The 19,921-nt window shown below is 49.1% G+C and overlaps 1 protein-coding gene across 2 annotated transcripts in view; it reads right to left on the bottom strand.

Moving 5' to 3' along the window:
* Nucleotides 1-981: 981 nt before the first annotated feature.
* The window catches only part of LOC144098347 (cell adhesion molecule Dscam1-like), a 140,907-nt gene continuing 121,967 nt past the window's right edge, over nucleotides 982-19,921 (bottom strand). For both annotated transcript variants that reach the window (XM_077630914.1, XM_077630913.1), the window contains exons 5-15: nucleotides 17,065-17,209; nucleotides 16,309-16,457; nucleotides 16,102-16,233; nucleotides 15,825-15,989; nucleotides 15,550-15,620; nucleotides 14,785-15,022; nucleotides 14,254-14,346; nucleotides 12,383-12,571; nucleotides 11,475-11,651; nucleotides 9,170-9,462; nucleotides 982-7,777 (exon numbers count right to left, since the gene is read on the bottom strand). In XM_077630914.1, the coding sequence (XP_077487040.1) occupies nucleotides 7,694-7,777; nucleotides 9,170-9,462; nucleotides 11,475-11,651; nucleotides 12,383-12,571; nucleotides 14,254-14,346; nucleotides 14,785-15,022; nucleotides 15,550-15,620; nucleotides 15,825-15,989; nucleotides 16,102-16,233; nucleotides 16,309-16,457; nucleotides 17,065-17,209 (1,736 nt within the window). In that variant the 3' untranslated portion in view covers nucleotides 982-7,693. The remainder of the gene's footprint in view (nucleotides 7,778-9,169; nucleotides 9,463-11,474; nucleotides 11,652-12,382; nucleotides 12,572-14,253; nucleotides 14,347-14,784; nucleotides 15,023-15,549; nucleotides 15,621-15,824; nucleotides 15,990-16,101; nucleotides 16,234-16,308; nucleotides 16,458-17,064; nucleotides 17,210-19,921) is intronic.

The following is a 19,921-nucleotide window of genomic DNA, read 5'->3' as shown; positions in this document are numbered from 1 at the left end:
ATGGTGCACAACAGGCCTTGTTTTCACACTACTGTGAGTTGAGTCTGCCACAGTATGTGAAATGTGGTCAAGAATGCTGCCTCCTTCCCTTCCTCTCGTCGGCAGCGGGAAACAGCCTGCTAAGCACTTAGTCCTCTGCGACGTAGCATCCTTGCGTGCTTCAGCAGACCACAGTTAAAAAAAAAGATGAATTTACAATGTAACCATTGAGGCACGATACATGCGCTGTTTGTTTCAGAGCAATTAAAACCCAAGCTGGCGAAAGTAAAACTCGCGCCATGCAATATGAAGCGCTGTTTAATTAAATACTTGCATATCTTGAAAACAGTCGGATATTAGTGACCTTCGCGTGGCATGTTTTTTTTTTCTTTACGGAGTGCAACGGGAATGTAATGCGCTACTGTATGCGTGGCACATATGTGCGCTTAGCTGTAACTGTTTCGTTTTTTCTAGCAATGATGCGGCTACAAAGTTAGCTTCATAAGAGTTCACAAAAACGCTCAGGCACCCCGCATGCAGCGACCACTTTTGGAGTCATCGAATTCCAATTTAACTCCATTGAACAGAGTGTCTCGTAATGACGTCTTCTATAATCATTGGAGTGCCTTTGTTGTGAAAATATGAAATGAATGCAACCGCCGACTACTCAGCGAAGCAGCGCTGCGGTATATGTGTTCTATCGTTTTTTTTTCTAGTCTAAACTTATTCACGTGAGAATATCGCGGCTAAGAGGCAACACAGCTATGAACGCATTGTCTCGTTTTCTGGCATAACAAAGCTAGCCTTTGCTTTGCTCGTGTTTAACTTAGATTACTTCATTTTAACATGCTATCATTTCTTTCCTACAAACGGTAACAACCTAACGTATTTGTGAGACGAACAGCACGGCGTCAGACGAGTAGCTAATACTCCGGCACATTGTGACAGGGTGCGCTGCCCGCCAACCTTCATGCGGCCCCGCAGTCACAAGATCGACCACACTGGCAGGTTTGCGAAACCTTTAATGTAAATTTTATAAAACAGCATTTTGTACATCGACACTTCGCTGGTGACTGTTGTTGTTGATGTTGCTTATACCGCGAACGACGCTGTCAGACAGACCGCGAAACAAGGTATCACGCACAAGACTGAAACGCTGCTATTGGCCGCCCGGGTCGGCGTGAGCAGTGTTGCTTACGCTATAGGTTTATAGTATGTATTTACAGAAAGCCTAGATTAGAAAGGCATATAATAACACGCGCCTTGTTATTGTGTAGTGACTAAAATGTCCAAGAAAAGTATGCACACACACACACACACCACTTGCTATCGATTCACAAACTGTCGATTTGATATCGATTTCAGGTTCTCGGCCTCCTCACCGCGAACCTGGAATCGGTTTCGATGCGACACGCAAGAGCGGCAGTGCTCAAGGAGCCATCGTTTGTGGTCTCGGTACACTGGTATACCTCTACACAGCATCCGTGGTTCAGGGAGGAAAGAGAATTTATCTTTCCTTATTCTGTGTTTCAGTCTAGGTAATGTTCACAACTTGGTTTGTTGAACACACCTTTTTTCTTTTGCTACAAAATTCAGTGTGAGACAGTTGCCGCTACTATACATACTAAAGGTTCTACACACAGCGCCGAAGTCTAACCCACGAAGTCTCACCATGGACGAGACGACAGATTTGCAACAAGACTCATCACAAGCGCGAGGATGTGGAACATGTGGGGTGCAGGGTACGTGCGTGCCGCTTTTGTGTCTGCCTGCTCAGGACGTGAGAGTGTTCTTTTGTGGGAAACTCCTAATTACCTTCCCGTTTCGTAGGATAGCTATAATGGAACATGTGGTCTGATGAAAACGGTGTAATTTCTTTTGGCACTCCAGCTGCCTGCACTGCCTCTGAATAGAGCGCAGGCAGGGTGCGGGTATCTCCGCTGGGCGGAAAGCGAATCGCTATATACTGTCGGCGAATGTCGAGCTCTTGGAGAGCTTTGGTTCAGCACGGGTCCGTCGCGTTGCCGCTATAAGCTTTGTTTTGTTTTTTTTTCGTTTGAATAGGACTGCTTATTTTTTTTTCTTGTGTGCGGTGTAAAGACCATAGTGTTGTAGCGGCTGTCAGTATGACCGCTCAGTGTAACTGTTTGTTTGACATACATTGACGGTAGTCGCTATTTGCATCAATAGAGAACATCGCAGAGTTGGTGGCAGCTTGGAGTCATGACAGGAGCTCGGTTATAATTTTGCGTCAGTCACTATGCATGTGTTTACAAAGACGGACTAGCGTTGCATAAAACATCGAATTCTGTAGTCTCTTGACCCGGCGGCGTTCCTTGTTCGAGTCAAAAGCAACGCTTATTCGAACGGCCTTTCAGAGCTTCGAGCGAAGCAAAAAATAAGCGACACTAGAAATCATACTGCAGCCTTACAACTCGCTCGAGAATGCCGTTTGCGAAGTAGACAATGACATGCTATTTGTCGGAGGAGCTGCGCTCGAAAAATTACCTTCGGGAGGGGGTGTTAACACACATACACACACCATCTCGATATACAGGCGTAAAAACCAATGAAATACACTCACAGACGTGCGTCGTTCCGTTCCGAAGCCAAAAGTTCCCCTGGGCTCGTAGAAAGCGTAACGTACGTGTATATACCCACTTAAACGAATCGACTCAAGAACCAGCTGTCTTGATGACCGACAAATTCCTTTCACATATTTCGCGCGCCATTCGTCTCAATAAAGCTTAAAATTGACCAACTTCACTACATCAGCAATACCACGACCTTGGTAGTAATCTTTATTTGGGGCGTCTATTGTTGTTGCTTCAACAGAAATGTATTCATGGCACTCTTGTGCGTCTGCAGCCTTTATTCTGCACATCCTTTGATCTTTCCAGGACGTCGACTTGCCGACTTATTCGTCTGCGGTAGCATATCCGCGCCGTGGTTTTATTTCCGTTCACCAAAAACTTCCACTGTCAAAAGCTGGCTCGTCGATTCTGTCTCCTCGGCCATATCGTCAGTGAGCATCTGTCAGTCTAAAGCTGATATGATCTAAAAGCCTTTCAGGTACCGTATCTTCTTGCTGCTACGTCGTCGTGCGGAGAGTGAGGTGTATTCCTGCTTCTTACAAAGCCGAATTGAACTCAGCTAGCCAACACCACCTAGTCTCTTCTAGGAGGTGTTGGCTCAGCAAGCTCGGCTTGCGACAACCGTTTCCGTTCCCACGTCTTGTTTCAGCACCTGATACACCTTCGCCACTAATCTACAGACAGCGAGGACATTCATCTGCGGGTGTACAACAGTGTGTTTTCTGCAGAACATGTTTGTTAAGACTAGAATCGCGTACGCGGCCTACACCCACGATTCAGAGTAATAATTACTTCGCCGGCGAGGCGACTAGGCTGTCGTGAAAGGGGGCAGCGCGAGTCACGTGATGCGTGGATGTACCCAAAAGAGGCGTACAGTTTTTGTCAAAAGTGTACAGCCCAAGGGAGCTGCTTCTGAGCCCTCCAGCGCGGCTCCTCTTGCGTACTCAGGGACCCCAATCTCATGAAGGCGGGAGGAACTTAAGTCCTCAACCGAGGACTGTCAAACGTGCTTAGGAGCACCGCTACACAGCTTGGAAGCGAACCCCTTGGGCTGTATATTTTTGACAAAGACTGCCGGTGCATCGTCAAGTAGAGATGTTAATTAAATCTCGAAGGAAACTGTGTAAACAAGCACAACGGCACCAAAGCTTTTTTTTTTTACTCTCGCTCAGCGAATATTCGCACCACGTGACCATTTCTGCGCCCTGAGCCGACATCCGACCTAACACATGGCGTTCACGCACTCCACATACGCACACACACACACACACTTGATGCACACATATTATTATAGCTCGTACAATAAGTTTGCAAGAATCTCGCACTCAGATCATATGTCAGTTCCACTGCTTACCAAGCAACATCCGAATATGCTGGCAACCACCGTGCCGTTTCATCGAAAAGTCTGTACGCCCGAATTCAGAATTCTCGCAATGCATTCGCGTCTGCTTACTGAACAGCGACCACAGTCAGTTTAAGAACGAATTTCTCATTTAGCTTACTCCATCCCTTCGATGCATGCAGGCCGCCTAACTTCTACACTTTTCGCTAATTGAAATGCTTTTCGCCAAGATGGGCATGGCGAGTTGTCGAATGCTTCTGATACACGACACTGTAACTAAATGTTAGACCTGTGTTAAATTATGCGTACACATTTCTAGGGTTGTTCCTGCCCCAGCTGAATGTGCAAATTTCGTATTTTCTCTTCAGAACACGAGTTTTGCGCAGAGGGCTAGAGGTGGGCTGGGCGCTTGTAATGCTCTTTGCCGGATCTACTACTCTGCAAATACCGAACGCAATACAAATTTACCGCATTCTAACAGCGGCCGCTCGTTGGAAGCGCAAACCACGCTGCTCTGTCTTTTTGAATCCTTTTCGTGCCTAGATGACTGCTGTACCTCGTGTACAGCGAGCCCAATACACGGAAACTGGCCTGCTCTGACGTATTCGTGCATCAAGAACGCCACATGCAGTTCACAGAAGCTAGCGATGTCCCTTGCGACACTTCCAAAAGGCGGTGCATGAGCGGTCCGTTGGTTACAGACCAAATATTGTGACTCACTTTTTTAATCATTTCACACTGCGAAAGTACTATCAGAGACAAGTGAAATTCGAACGGGAGATTTGATAAACGAAAAAAAAAACGCCAAAATGGTAAACAAAGAAGAAGAAATGAAAGGGGGTTCGTTTTCGCAGTTTCAAAGAGCCACCAGGGTTAATGAAGCTCTTTGAACTAATCTTCTTCTTCTGTTCGCATCTTATTCGTCCCCAATAGTACGCGCTCGGCTCCGAGTAAAAGAGCTCGCGTACAGAACACGTAACACGTGGCCCTACAAGTGCCGCAGAAAAGATGCTTTATCAGAGGATCCAACGCCGTGGAGCCAGAGAACCGAAACCAAGTTTATAAACGAGACTCATTTGGTTGTGGAACAGCCAAGTTACGGTACAGAGTAACGGCCTGTTCCCAGCACCATCGGTACGGGGTTGTACAAGAGACTACGTTACGACGGGGGCAACGCAACAGAAAGCAACTAAGCTGAAAGTCTTGCAACCCCGGTTTCATCTCGGAGCACCATAATTCAGTTGAGGGAGAGAGGAAGTCCGCGCGTAGATTGCGTTGAGCTCTCCGTCCTTTTACCGCCTATAGATAAAAAGCCGCTCTCCTACGGTTAACAAAGCTACGAGGGGTGACGTCGTGGCGCGTAGAAGCTGGGAGGATTTACAAGCAGCTGAAGCTAGGCCTGCACACGAAGTGTGCAGTTTTCACTGCGCAGCTAGTTTATAACCACACCTGCAACCTATAAAACTTGTGCAATGCACTCATACTGTTTTCGCTAACTCAGTACCGAGTCATTACGACGCTCACGTCTTAACTACGGAAGCGTGGTGTAACGCGAAGGAAAGTAACGTGCGCGACGCTGCGTCGCAGGCAATTTAGCTTCTCCGTAAACAAATATTACGCAGTCACTAACGTAAACCAGTTTATCATTTTCTGCCATGGTAGTTTATAAAGACATTGGGTAAAAATAAGCGCGAAGGCAAAGAATTCGGCAAAAGCTATGAACTGCCGAGGTGGTGCGAGAAGTTCCGGACGCTCACGGATGTACCACCGGTTGTTCTTCACCAGGCGTATTGGAATCTCTTGCGAATCGTATGCCGGAAGCAGCTCCTGGATTACTCGTGTGGGATATGCTCGTTATGCTTTTGTTGCACGGCGAAGCATGAGGCGGTGGACGAATACTGTGAAATATGTCACTTAGGAGACACGCTTATAAACCGCGGCAGCAGAAAGGAAGAAAAAAAAAAATCCCGTAGATCAGGCATGCTCAGGTTTGAAAGGGGGCGCTGCGGTCATCAATGATGCACGTATACACGCTGCATTCCTTATTTCCGTCTTATGCGGAGATAGAAAATTTTCTTTTTGCTCCCCCAGACATGTGCTAACATTCTTCTTTCGCTTTGCATGATGAAGAATTGAACAAAATGACTTAGTATTTCAGCACAAATGTTACCACACAGTGTACACCTTATCGATTGAATTATACAGGAATCACCCTAACGGTAAAGAAACCGTCGAAGTTGTTTCAGTGGTGCCTACTTGAAGGTTGATCAGCACATTTTTAGCGCTACAGCGCGTGCAGTCGCCTACATTATCAAGGTAGGACCAAAGCCAGACAAAGGTAATACGTTTGAGATGCTTTACATGACTAAATTCGCTTCTTTGGACACCTGAAACAAAAACGCTACAAAAATGCACAAACAACAGACACTTAGTGCACAACACAACAAACAAAACGTTTTTTTTTTTCATAAATACCTACTGAATATCACAGAATTACAGCGCACTATATCAAAAAACAGAACAGAATTCTATGTAGCAGGGCATCAGCTATGATGTTTTCGCGGCTTAGCTCATATTGCGAAATTGGCTGCAAAATGAACATAAAACAACGAAGTATGTACAAACAAAAAAAAGCGACACCTGACGTTCCGATTGTCGATTTCGTTTGGAATGTTTCTTGGTTGCATGCATGTCTAGTCTAACGTGGGCATATTTAACAATACAAGTGAATATGAAGGAGTTCTTTAACCTGCACAATATGTCACTGTTCGCAACAACTTTTTCTTAATTGGATACTGCCATAACATTATTCAAATGCCTGCTCAAATAAGGCAGAACAACTCTTCTTTTTTTCCCCTGATGAATGCATCAAGTAATAAAGATTATGTTAAGTGTCAGGAAAAAAAATAGAACATCTTGCAATACATCAAAGGCGAGTGCGTTCCCGTGGGAGTAGTTTTTTTTCTTCCGCCGAGATTCGGTAATGCGTGGAACTGAGTGCCAGAGGGAAACATTGCGCATTGAATTCACAACAGTGCCTCGTCATAATCCCAAAGACTGTCGGTGACTGAAAGTAGATCCTTCCTTACTCGTCGTCTTGCTGCACGCATCTTGCAGTGAAGAGGATCACAAAATCTCACGCTAGTCGATCGTAATCGCATGTAGAAAAAAAAAACTATAACACACAAAAACGAAGGGCGCAGAAATGTGGGTTGGATGCAGTAGAAGTTGGGGGAGGGGCAGTGGTGTTTCTACACGCTGACGCGACAGCCATACGTACGGAAACACACGCAAGCGCGGTCGGCGAACGATGGGCATCGCGCTCAACGGACACGGTGTCCGAACGTAGGTTCTTGGGTAGGCGAAAAACACACACGCACACACTAGAACACATGCGTGCCCGCACTACGGTCATGTACGCACTACACAGGTTGGTTCATGTGACGACGATCGATGGGGGATCGCGAAACGTGAGCGAAGCAAAAGAACGGGGTCGCCGCTCGAAGCGTTTCGTTTCAGAGGTTCAGTTCGAAAGCGACGGCCATATTGTTGTTGGCCTGTGAGGAACTAGGGTCCGCGTCCGGTTTGTACGCTGATGAGTTGAGCTCGAGGCCTGAGGGCGCTTCCACGGAGTCGTTCGCCTTCTCTGCGTCGACTTTCACCTCTCGCTTCCCGCCGTCCTCCTTCGTCGCCTGTCCTCCTTGAAGCTGCTGCTGCTTCTGCTTCCAGTCCTCCACGCACAGTTCGATTGCACTCAGATCGCCACAGGTGACCGCCTCTAGGCTGCGATGTCGTAATGGTGGATCTCTGCCGCCTCCTCGATGATGTTGCCCTGGCACTGGCCGTCCCTGTCCAGAATGTCCTAGTGGCCAGAACAGAGAGGAACGCGCGCGGGGGAAATGTGACTCGTTCCCATCTGCTTGGGCTTTTTGGCACTTTTTTTTTTGTTGTGCGTTCGGAATTTTTTTTTTCACTCTCTATACAGGGCATGCGCTTTGCGTTCAAACAAATAGTAACGCGCAAGGCACTAGGAACAGAAAGCAAAAGGCCGGTAAAGGCATGTGCAAGACACTTTGAGTTCGACGGAGGATGGTGTTTCTGAGCACGCCTCGATCACTTATGCTTCACTTGCACTCTTTTGCGAGCTTTTTTTTTTATTTTTGAGCATTGAGATTGTTCCATCTGTCTTGAGGTTGTCTAAGATAGTCATCGGGTATTTATAATTCATGCCTGCTGACGTCCATAGTCTGGAACGTCGACTTACGGGGCACGAAAACTGAGAAAGAGCGGTTCCTAGCGCACTGCCGCGTCTGACGAATGTGAACGATGCCACTGACGCCATCCTTCGGTCGAAACGCAAAGAACAGCCCTTCCGAAACAAAGACAAAAGAAATGAGTCAAATAAAAAACGTACGTGCAACCGCATCCTCTTCTGTTCCTCGAGAGAAACAAGGGTAAACGGGAAAGACGGAAGATGGACAGAGAGAAAGAGGCAGCGAGAGAAAGAGACAGAGAGACAGACACAGAGAAAGATGTCACCAGACGAGACAACAAGCGGGTGGCGATCAGCAAAATACGGGCGCGGCCTAGCTTCACGCGAGCTTGTTGGCGGACAGTGAGCCCGCGGCTGCTTTGGCACTCTAATGCTTTTAACACCTGAAACGGCGCAACGCTGTCCTGTGGCTGACGTCGCGACGTTCGTTTTATGCTCATCTGCTGAGGAAAGTTGGCAACAATTGTGTATCGCATTCAGAACAGAGCCTGTTCCCGTGAACTCCAACTGGCGCATGAATATGCCTTTTATCTTTAGTATTATACTCTCCCAATCTTATGCTCTATAATCATATCTCCGTGCGGTCCTTCGGCTAACTACATGGACTTATCTGCCGAACTCAGTATGCCAGCCTTGTTCTCAGAGACCTGAATACAAGCTCCCTGGAGAGGTAACGGAACCATAGGCGACCGGGACGACGGTCTTTGCTGAGTCATGGGCGGAGCTCGGTGAGGATAGGTGCGTTTGGAAGCGCTATGCACGACCCCTGTTTGTAATCAGTCGGACAGCTTTACTCCTTTTCGGGGGTTAAAAGGTACACGCGTGGCAATAAGCGACAGAGGCAGGCAAGAGGCAGGCAGAGACGACGTCGAGGGCCTTACTCAAGCGCACACTGCCGCCGGCGGTGAGCGTCATAGACGCCCAGATGTCGCACCAGACGCCTGAGCGCGGCGCGTCCCAAGGCTCCTGCGGGACACGTACCTGGGACAGCGACGCTCCCTTGGCGTTACGCGTGAGCCGCGAGGGCGACGGGCCGTCGGCGGCCGCCCCCGGGCAGCGCAGCGGCAACGTCGCGTACGGCGCCGGGTACTGCGGGATGGCCGAGCCCAGCAGCGGCCGGCACGAGCCGGGCCCCCGCTCGCCGTCGGCGTGCCGAGGCGTCCGCGGGGCGCCCAGCCGCTGCTCCACGTCCACGTAGCGCTGGCTCTGTGGACGCCCGAGGCTTGCGGCCCCACTCACGTACGTGCCGGACTTGACTGGCTTCAGCGGGGGCACTGCGGCGCGCCCCGGACGAGCGAGCAGACGACGAACATACATGAAGCTCCGACAGTTCCTCCTCGAAGGCCCTGGTATAGACTCTCAAAACGGTGCAAATGACAAGGAACAGAGACACGAAGCGGACCCACGCGGAGTTCTGTCTTTTTCCTCGCCTTTTGCGCTGCTTTGTAACCATGAACAAGCCGCGTGTCTGCCCCTGTGAGATTCAGGCAGCCCAAGACAGCTGGCGTACAGTGGCGGTCACCTTTACTGTGAACGCGTGAGCGCGCGCACTTTTCGATGCTCCCGCGGTACTCTATCGCCATATTCAGGAAACAATCGCCGGCATCAAGAATGACCACATAGGAGATGACGCGGTACTACAACAGACGACGCAGGGGCGTCTCTGTGACGTGGTAAACGCTGAAGACACGCGCACGTGGCATGAGAAGGGTTAAAGAAAGCAGCGCGAAAAAAAACAAGGACGAACAGAAGTGGACAGGACAGGGCGCTGACTGAACAACAGTAGATTCAAGGTAGAACTGAAGAAGGCGAAGGAAATTGTCGCTGCTCACACCCGAGCTGTTCTGGAAACGCACTTCACCCGACTGTTGGATCACGTCGCGCACCGCTGCGTATAGACCACCGTGCGGAACGGAATAAAACAAGTCTTCAACGTCAATTGTAAAGCCAGTCGTAGCGTCTGAACTGCCTTTGAATCGCTGTAACACCTCTGACGAGTTCCTTACCAGAAAAGGGTCATCTAAAGGTAGGCCATTCAAGTGGCGTTGTAGGTAGGCACCAACTTCAGCCTGCCACGTACCTTTTTCCGAGATGAAGGTCCTCAGAGGGCAGTCAGGCTTATGGGTTTTGCCAGTGAAGAAGACTTCCAAGAAGCAGTCTCGGGCCTTTTCTGCCGATGATCTTATTCTATCGAGATGGAAACTTGTCAGTAGCTTCAAAGCCAAAGTTTTCTGTCTGCTAGGGCGGAATTGAACCTCCTTGAAATTCTTTTCGAGCGCTACCTCAGCCTTCTCCTTGTACAAGTGGTCAGGGAGGATGACAAATCCGCCTGACAAATCCGGTGAAGTGCGTTTCCAGAACAGCTCGGGTGTGAGCAGCGACAATTTCCTTCGCCTTCTTCAGTTCTACCTTGAATCTACTGTTGTTCAGTCAGCGCCCTGTCCTGTCCACTTCTGTTCGTCCTTGTTTTTTTCGCGCTGCATTCTTTTACCATGTTCACTGACCAACAAGCCCATACAGCCGCTTTAGTTCATGAGAAGGGTTACCCGTGCTCACGGTATCGGTGATTACCACTACACCCTCCGAAACGTCCTGACAAAAGATTGTTTCTAAAGAACTCTTATTCTCTAAAACAAGTGAAACACACTGCACTACGTGCGGGGGCAGCTGAGAGAACTTCAGACAGCAAAGAAAAAAATGTGACAAAAAAGTGCCTAGCTCGGCCTGTTGGCACCTGGCGCCTGAAAGTGAGTACCATCGCGAACATTGACTCAGCGCTGTTTCCATGTCTCACTGGCTCTGTACCGTATTTTCGCCAATATTGACTTTTTTTATTTAACTCTAAGCTGACTCCTTTTTATTAAACTGGTAAGAATTAACATGCTCTGCCAGTTTTAAAGGGGCAATCACTGTTTTGGTGGCTTGCATCTCAATTGGAGAGAAAGGCGTAAAGTTTTGGACGACGTTGCGAGGCAGCTTGATATTTTCGGACACAGCTTTCTTATATCTAAAATCATTCAGCAAAAGACGAGAGACATACGGAAACAAAAGTATACAAAAGAGCTTGACAACAACTGAACAACCTTGTGGCCTTAATGTTCAAGGGCAGCAAAAAGGAAGCACGGTTATTTTAATTTAAAATTAATTCCTTCGAGGCTCAGCTGTCTCTGGAAGTTAGACCGTGTTATTTCTTTCCTACAACAGCGCTCGAATGACGAGTAGATCTCGTTTTGCGTCGCTCCGAGTGAGTCACGCCAGTGCACGGCGCATGCGCGCGCCCACTCACCGATGATGTTCTTGTACTTCCGCCTCTCGTGGCTCACGAAGAGGCAGGCCCCGGCAATGACGAGCACGATGATGGTAAGCGACGCGGCTGCCGGTGCCACCACCGACAGCCGGAAGTAGACCGGAAGTTCGCGGCTCTGGCTTCCGTGCGGGGCAGGCATGGATGCGTCCGAAAGCGCTGCAAAACACGAAGCCGCAGTCTGTCGCAAAAAGCCAGACCAACTGTTCTCTTGAGTCCTTTCTCTCATCTCTCGTCAACTTTATGCTCGCGAAATTATCTCAGACGAACGCCGCTGTGAGCTCTGGTACGATACGAAGGGAAGCCGTTTCTCGAAAGTTTCTGCAACATTACACAACCTTGCATTTTCCTGCTAATCCGCAGCAAGATCGTAACTTTCCAGATAATACAATTACATCGTAATTTTGTAGCTCGCTCCGCGGACGGAAACGTCTATGTGGTCCGCCCCCGCAGCTTCAGTGGCGCAAGCCCTTCCACACACGACTGGGAGTTCACCGTAAAAGAACACCTGAATGTCGCTTCCACTGGCGCTATAACCAGTCGTTTACATAAAGTGATGTCCATGAGTGCACAGAAAAAAATTCACACGGGCACCTAATTCCATTATGTATTGGCAATGCGACAGCATTGCCAACTTGATGCCTTCACCGGAAAAGACGTCCCTTCCGGTGTGGTGCCATCACTACCCTCCAATCGATGTGAATGCTCTGTTTTGGTGAGGTCACTTCCCTGCAACCAAACAGCGAATTTAGCTTCAGACGACACATTAGCTTCTCTATGAGGCTCCAAATGCCATCTCATTAAAATGAAAGCGCTCGCGTCGCCAGGTAAGCGGCTTCCCGCGGAACTGCGTTCCTCGACACAGGATGCGCTAGAGAGCTGTGGCTCACCTCCGCCTTCCGTGAGCACGGTGATGGTCTCGCTGGGGGCGCTGGTGGAGCCCTCTCCCGCCGCCTGCAGGTAGATCTGGTAGCGGGTGGCCTCTCGCAGGCCGGACAGCGTGTACTTGGAGTTGTCCGCCTGCGGCACGGTGAGCTCGCGCCACGGGCCGCTCTCCTCCCGGTACGACATGATGTAGTCTGCGCGCCACGTGACGGTTCAGATGATATAACGCGCCACAGTGAATGAATCGTGTTCTACGCTGGGAAGCCAGGATCATTACGTGTATTGGTCAAATATTCAGTGGAAACCCCCAAGGTGGAGTAGATTTGTAATAAGCGAGTAATTACTCACTGACACCCACCCAAGCGGAGCCATACGGCTACAAAGGAAAGCTGTACAGCTTTCTTAGAAACTTCGTAGTTAAAGAAAAGTTCGTCCTAGTCCGGGGTTTAAACCCGGCACCACCGGTAGTTTCATCGGAGCAGTCGCTCTACCAATTGAGCTAACCGGGACGACAAGCTTATGGTAAGGCGAGAGCGGATTGGTCAACAGCTCGAAGTGGGAAAGGTGTTGGTACAGCAGCGGAGTGGAAGCAAAAAAATTGGCTGGCGGTTTAGCATCGCTTAAGCACGAAATATTTGGCGAAAGAAAGTTTTTTGGAGGTGGACACCACCGCCACGTATGTACGTAAAAGCGCGAGTGAGGTGTCCACTGACCCAGGGAGCCAGTTATGCGCGTCTTCAACTTTTTCGTCGTCAATGCCAATTTGCCCAATGTACGCCGGCGGCGTGTGTTCCAGTGCCGCGTTTCTGCCACAGTGTCGTCACCGTCAACACGCATTGCTCTAGAGCTGTGCTTCTGCCGCAGCGTTGTCGACGCCAACGCATGCAGCCCACATCTCTCCGTCACTACTGCCACATAACCCAAAGCGCGAGTATCAGTTTGATTGTAGTATTAATTGATGAAGACGACAATAAGCAATGCGCAGCGTGATGTTTCAGTTTAACATGAGGCGTGATCGCCTGCGGCGACAGATAGCATATATAGTGCTCTCGTGCAGTGGCCAGCGAAGCTGTTCTGTTCGTGTCGCCGAGGGTTCGAATCCCAGTCGCGGCAATTATTTTATTTATTTATGGTTGGCTAAAGGTCACAAACCGGTGTGCCGATTTGAGCTCGTGATGTGGTGCTTTCGCACTAAAATTTACGCAAAAGAGCCCTTAAATAATGAAGTATAAACAATAGAACAATATCGTTTCTAGTCGCGTGCCGGTGAGAGCCCGCCGTATACGTGCATATCCCGGCTGCGACAGCCGCAGTTTGCTGAAGGCGTACCGCAGAGACACTTGCCTACTGATAATTTTGTGCACCATTCAAACTTAATCCGGAGCACTCCTCTACTGCGTGCTTCAGCGCTAGAGAGCTAAGATCATCGATTATGCGAAAAAAAAATAACGAAAGCAAATAAAAAGTGGTATAATCAGACCATTTACCGAGAGCAAAAAAAAAAATGAGTATACAACTGAAAATGTAAACACAAGCTAGAACAAAACATATTAAATGGCCATTTAGAAATGGCTTTTGATGCCATTATTGAATTTTCTGCCTTGTGCGATATTATGCTAGTTAGGCACTGACAAATTTCCTGTGCTAGGTGCAAGACTGCTCGATTTTCCACGATAACTAGCCGCGGGAGAGCACCATAGAATATTCCAGCGTTTGGAGGTCTACACACTAATATTCGCGTTTTCTACTTCGTTCCTGCTCTATAAAACACACTGGTTAACTATGCTGCTCATAGAACTCAGTATATATTGAAACAGCTGCGTCACCGCGCGGTGGAGGAGGCACTGCGCCGCACTGTGACCAAATCGGTACTGACGGGTGACTGGTGGTCCCGGAGGCTGCTGCCAATGGACGACGATGAAGAAGCGGTCGTGGGACTCGAGCCATAGTCGCGGTGGCAGTGGTGGCTCTGCATTGAGAAACACGGCCTGAATAGCACGAAACCCAATCTTCCCTTGGCAACAGCCACTGCTCCTCCCTCCCCCCTTCCCATAGAAACGTGGACCGAAATTTCAACAAGTAGCTTGCGATAATTGTCGTCTTTTTTGCAGCGTGAATGCGACCATTCCGATCAGTTCTCTCATAGGCCTGTACGAACTGTTGCCATGCTGCTTTAGGTTCGTGAGGCTGCTTTCTCATTTGTGACAATGTCGCTGACATTATTTATAATGAGCTCGCACAACGATGCAAAATCGCATTTATTTTTAAGTGAAATACAGTTTCTGGGCTTGCCATTTTTAAAGATAAAATCAATCAATCATCAGCAAACGTTCTCTCCTGAACCGTGTAACACGCTCGTCCGCACTCTCTCGTAGTAGGAGAAGCGATGCGGCAAGCAGTCGCGTACCGGAGTCCGCGGTCCTGGCGAAGACCTCCTGGGAGTCCGGGCCGGAGCCGGCCGCGTTGTACGCCTTGACCACGATGCTGTACTCGGTGGCCCTCTTGAGGCCCGACAAGAGGTGCTCCTCCTCGGGCTGGTCGGTGACAAGCGTCGACTGGTAGCTGTACGGCTCCTCCGAGCCGCGACTGCGGTAGCCGATGTAGTAGCCCAACAGGTGGCCGTTCCACTGTTCCTTGGGCGGCGCCTGGTGAGAGGGGCGAAAGGCGTACAGCTGCCGTTGAAAGCCACCTGCTCTTTCGCCTTCCCTATTCCACCACTACTTCCTTCCTAGGAGATATTGCCGCCCTCTTTTTGATACTCCCCAAGTCCATTGTAGCTTCTGCCTTGGAAACAAAAGAATCCAACCTCTAGCACATGCGCCTTGGCCATACTACGAAACCCTTGCATCGTTTTGCGTTGGCGGTGGAGAGCGTTCATGATATATATATTATAGGACAGCGTTTGTCCTCTGTTCTTCCTTCTCTGGTCCGTCGTCTTTTGCGCTGTTTTATTGTGAACCCATACCAACTAGGCCAACTGAACGTTTTGCTGAATATGTATATTACTGTGTCATTTCTCAGGCTGGACGAGGTAAGCCGCGTCACCAATCACTCGGAAGATTCTTATTTGGAGACACGCAGCCAACACTGTCAGGGCAGGATTTCACTGTTGTTTGTTCTGAATGATATCTCGCATAACTCAGTTACTTATGCCACAAATGACCCTGCGTACCTTCCACTTAATGCGAAGCAGGGTTGGTCCTCTGGATTCCGCAGCGACATCAGTTGGAGCGCCGCTTGGTTCTGAAATAAAAAAAAACCTGTGAAGAGCACTGCTTTTGGGCACTCTAATCTACCAACTGTAGCCACTACGCGAAAGCTGCTTAGACGAAACAGCCGCACGTTGCTTGGGACTTATTTACTTCATAAAATTGGAGAAGATGCCATTAGCTTTCCCTGCTTTCGTAAGAAAGTTGGGAAGTTTCTAGGTAGCTATAAGTGACGCACCTTCTTCTTTGGTCTGGAACTTCTGGCTCTCCGACGGAGATCCCCTTCCGACGGTGTTCTCAGCCAGCACTCGAACGATGTACGACGTGCCGGGCTGCAGCTCTCGCAGAAGAGTCGACGTCTGCGGAGCCACCACGATGGCCTCTTCCAACCGGTGCGCTGCCCCTGCGCAGTTCAGACACCGGAACGGGCACGCATCAGGCGGATGGGGCTGCCTCGGAAGTTGCCAACAACTTCCGCTTCAGTAAAATTCGCTCTAAACCGGAGCTGTTCTCACCGTGGTCCTTCCAGTATTGCACGATGTACTTGGACACGGGACTGTTGCCGCTGTACGGGGCGTTCCACCTGACGCTGGAGGAACGGCTCCACGTCTGTTCGACTTTGACGTCGAACGGTGCTGCCGGCACCTCTGCAGGCAAATAAAGAATCAATCAATCAATCAATCAATCAACCAATCAATCAGTCGGTCAGTGGTATAGCTCACCGAGGACGACCAGCTTGATGCTGCGCCTGTCCGAGCCGAAGCCGTTCTTGGCGAGGCAGCTGAAGAGGCCATTGTCCGACCGTTCGGCGCCCTGCACGTGCAGCTCGGAAGCCGTGCCCCGTTCGGTCACGCTCTCGAACACCTGCAGTCTGGCAGACGAGGGCGGAAGCGCGCGCCTTCAGGCTCCTTGCACCGCCTCCAACGGCTTTGTCGCTCGCCCATTTACTTATGCAGGGCACAGAATTTGTATTGCCATTTATAGTCGTATCCTGCTCACTCACACAACCCAGCGTCGCCCGCGAGGAGCTCGATGCTAGTCGTATTCGAGTTTCGAGCTTTTTGTTAAGTGTGAAAGTGAGCTAAAGATAAGTCTCATTACTTCGCAAATAGTGCCAGAAATCGACTCTATATCAACACACCCGTCACCAGAAACAGCTAGAAGGTGCGTTGATATGAAGAAAATAAAATGATTAAAGGCACCCCAAACAGAAACGCGGAAGAGCAAAAACTTCCTTTTTAATACCGTCCAGCCTCTTTAGAATCTCTTTAGAAACCACATCAAGTGGCAGGTAGAGATGCCTAGTGCCCGCGTCGGCCTAACCCATACTCTGGGATAACTTCTTCTCCGTCTGTCGCAAATGTAAAACTATAGCTGATGTGGCCTTTGAGGCCCTTCAAGTTTTGTATTGCGCCTGCGAACAGTTATCAGTTGCAGTGTCTAGCAGCAGCAGCAGCAGTAGTTGTATCGCATAATACCTGGGCGAGTCCAGCGGGAGCGGGTCCTCGTTGCGGTGCCAGGTGACGCCCATGGGGCTGTCCCCGAGCGCCTCGCAGCGCAGGATGGCCGTGTCGCCGCGCCGCACGCTCTCCACGCTGAACTTCTGCTCGAAGCGGGCAGGAACTGCGCATGCGCGACCGGGAACAAACACGCGCTGGAATATCAACACGTGCGCGAACGAACAAGACGACATCTCGCGTCACGTGACAAAGCACAAAGCCTAAGGGTCAACGCAGAAACGACAAGCGCTAACTTTGCACCCTCTTGTTGGTTCGTGCTTTATCTTTCTGCTCTGCAAATGATTACGCAGGCACATCACCAACTGGCCCACCACTTCCACCTTAGGAAGATGTTGGCGAGCAAGTCACTCAACTCTCTCTGTGTGCATTCCTGTACGAACGCGGAGTCTGCTTGAGCGCCAAAGCTGTGTATACAAGTAAAAAAGAATTGGTGTAAGCACTGACATGTACCCTGGCACTTGCGCGAAGTGGGTTACGTGGTAACTCGTCTTGACAAAGAAAATGTTCCGTCCAAGTTTCTTAGTCTACATCCCCGCTCGTCCCGTCGTGGCACTGTTGCATTGCACACTTATTACCAGCAGCAATAAAGATGTGTAGATCGTAAGCAACAGACAGAAATCCGTACTTTCTCAATCGAAAGGAAACGAATTCGCAGATGAATCAGAAAGTTCGCATTTCTTTCTAAACGTAGAGTTACGTAAAGTTACCGACCAAATGGGCAAACCTGCCTCGGAGCAAGATGCGCGCCTTTAAAGGAGCACAGACACCAAATTTTTGGTTGCCTGTTTGTTTCATTCGGATGATGCATTAGAAATTATTATACATCGAGAATCCCGTGGTATTCACGTACGACTGCTAGATAATTAATTTATAGTTTAATTTCTCATTGATGCTGTCTCGGTCTCGTTTCCATCAGCTGATCGGTGTCTCCGACGTGTAATGAGTGTTTAGGTTCCCTGGGGGATAAAAGAAACCGCAGTATAACCGCTGATACGTCATTTGCTGTCATTGCAGTTCTTGAAGCAGGCTGGCTTTAGCATTGCAGTGACTCAATACTAAGTATCAGCGATTATACTTCAGTTTTTTATGTCTAATGTCTAAAACATCATTTGAAAAAAGAAAACACGCAACTAAAATATGGCGTCTATAGTCCTTTGAAGTGGTCGTCTCTGTTGCCATACTAACAGGCTGCTCGCAAGAAGCTATTGTTACGAAAGCGCGTGTACCCTAGCAACTAACGGCCTCCACAACGTCACCGCCAGGCGGACCCCAACTCTGGACCTTTGCGACGCGCCGAGAGGAAACGCAGCACAATGGAGACCTACTGGAAGGAGCTGCCAGTTTCTTTCAAATCTGTTTCCCCCTCCCCTCCACAGATCTCGCCCCAGCAGCACGCCAGACTGCGTGCCCTGATTGACCCGTCGCCCTCGGCAACAACAGCCATAGAGGGGGGTGGGGGGGGGTGGGGGCACCGCAGCAGTTCCTTGACGCGGGCGCGCGCGGAGCTGATTGGACGCTTCCTGCCCGCCTGAATAATCGGGATACGTTCGGGGTTCACCGGCTCAAACAGGAAGCAACTCCAGGGAGGCCTCTGCATTGCACTATAGAGCGCGCCCTGCATACCGTGGTGCGATATCTACATTTTAGCTTTTTTTTATGATTGCCGCTTCTCTTTTGAGAACGCCTCTAGGAAAGAGCGCCGGGAGGAATAGCAGAGGACGCCACCATTCCTCGCCTGTTTTTGTTACCGCGATTCTGCATTTCTCCCTGTTTTTTTTTTTCACACAATACAGATAAACGTTTTGACTAGTACAATTCTTGCAGTGAACAGCGCAGTGACTGTGGACAAAAGGAAGCGGGCAGTGACAAGCGCTGTATTTTTCTCCTTCGTCACATGTGCTGTTCACGGGATAAGTTACCCATTAAATCAACTTGTAGCTGAGTTTGTGCTTGCATTCATCTTTTTTTTTTAGTCCTTGTGTGCGTATGTGCGTTGCTGTCTCCAAGTAACGCAACCCTACCCGAGTCCTACCCGAGTCCAGCATGAGCAAGCCTGTGTGTGACATTTCAATGAGTGAGAGTTTGACCTTAGGTCGGATGCTTTTAACTCCACCTGTTCCTTCCAACTTCAACGAACGCACATCAGGGATCCCCATTGCGTGAGAACACCCGCACTTACAGTGATTCACTGCAGTGATTAGTGATTTGAGAAAGTCGTGCAACAAAGAGATACTAAAGGTGATACCTCGATTTTTTTTTTCACTTCTATTTCTATCTTTCTTGCGTCGTTTTGAAAAATAAAGTCGATGGTTGACTAAAGAGCGGACCAGTTGTTATTATTGTAATAATGCTTTTTTTAAGGTACAGAAAATCTTCACACAGGCAACAAAACACGATCGGTGAGCGTGAAAGCACATATGAGGACTGTGAGAACGTGCGCACACATACATACACCAGGGACAGACTTGGTCACAAGGACAAAGGCAATTTAATTTTTCTCACACACTCACACAAACATGCGCGATCATTTACGGGAAGCAAACTTTGAGAGGAGGGGAAGAGGAGAGGTTTGGAGTGAAAAATGGGTTCGGGATGGTGAATGGGCCACCTGCAAAAAGAGCAATAAGAGTCACAGCAATTACTACGAAGCGAAATGCAAAGTTATTACAGATATTATGTGGTGATTTCAAACACTGTTTACTCGGCGCCAACCAAGTCCAGTTTTCTTAGACGTCACATTTAACTGCGGGGCAACTGCGGAATTTTGTACGATACTGTTATGAACATATTGATGAGAATGGTCTAACCTTCCAAT

The sequence above is a fragment of the Amblyomma americanum genome, chromosome 7 (assembly GCF_052857255.1).
Source record: "Amblyomma americanum isolate KBUSLIRL-KWMA chromosome 7, ASM5285725v1, whole genome shotgun sequence".
Lineage (NCBI taxonomy): Eukaryota > Metazoa > Arthropoda > Arachnida > Ixodida > Ixodidae > Amblyomma > Amblyomma americanum.
The sequence above is the reverse complement of the archived record's forward strand: the minus strand, read 5'-3'. Positions and strand labels throughout refer to the sequence as shown.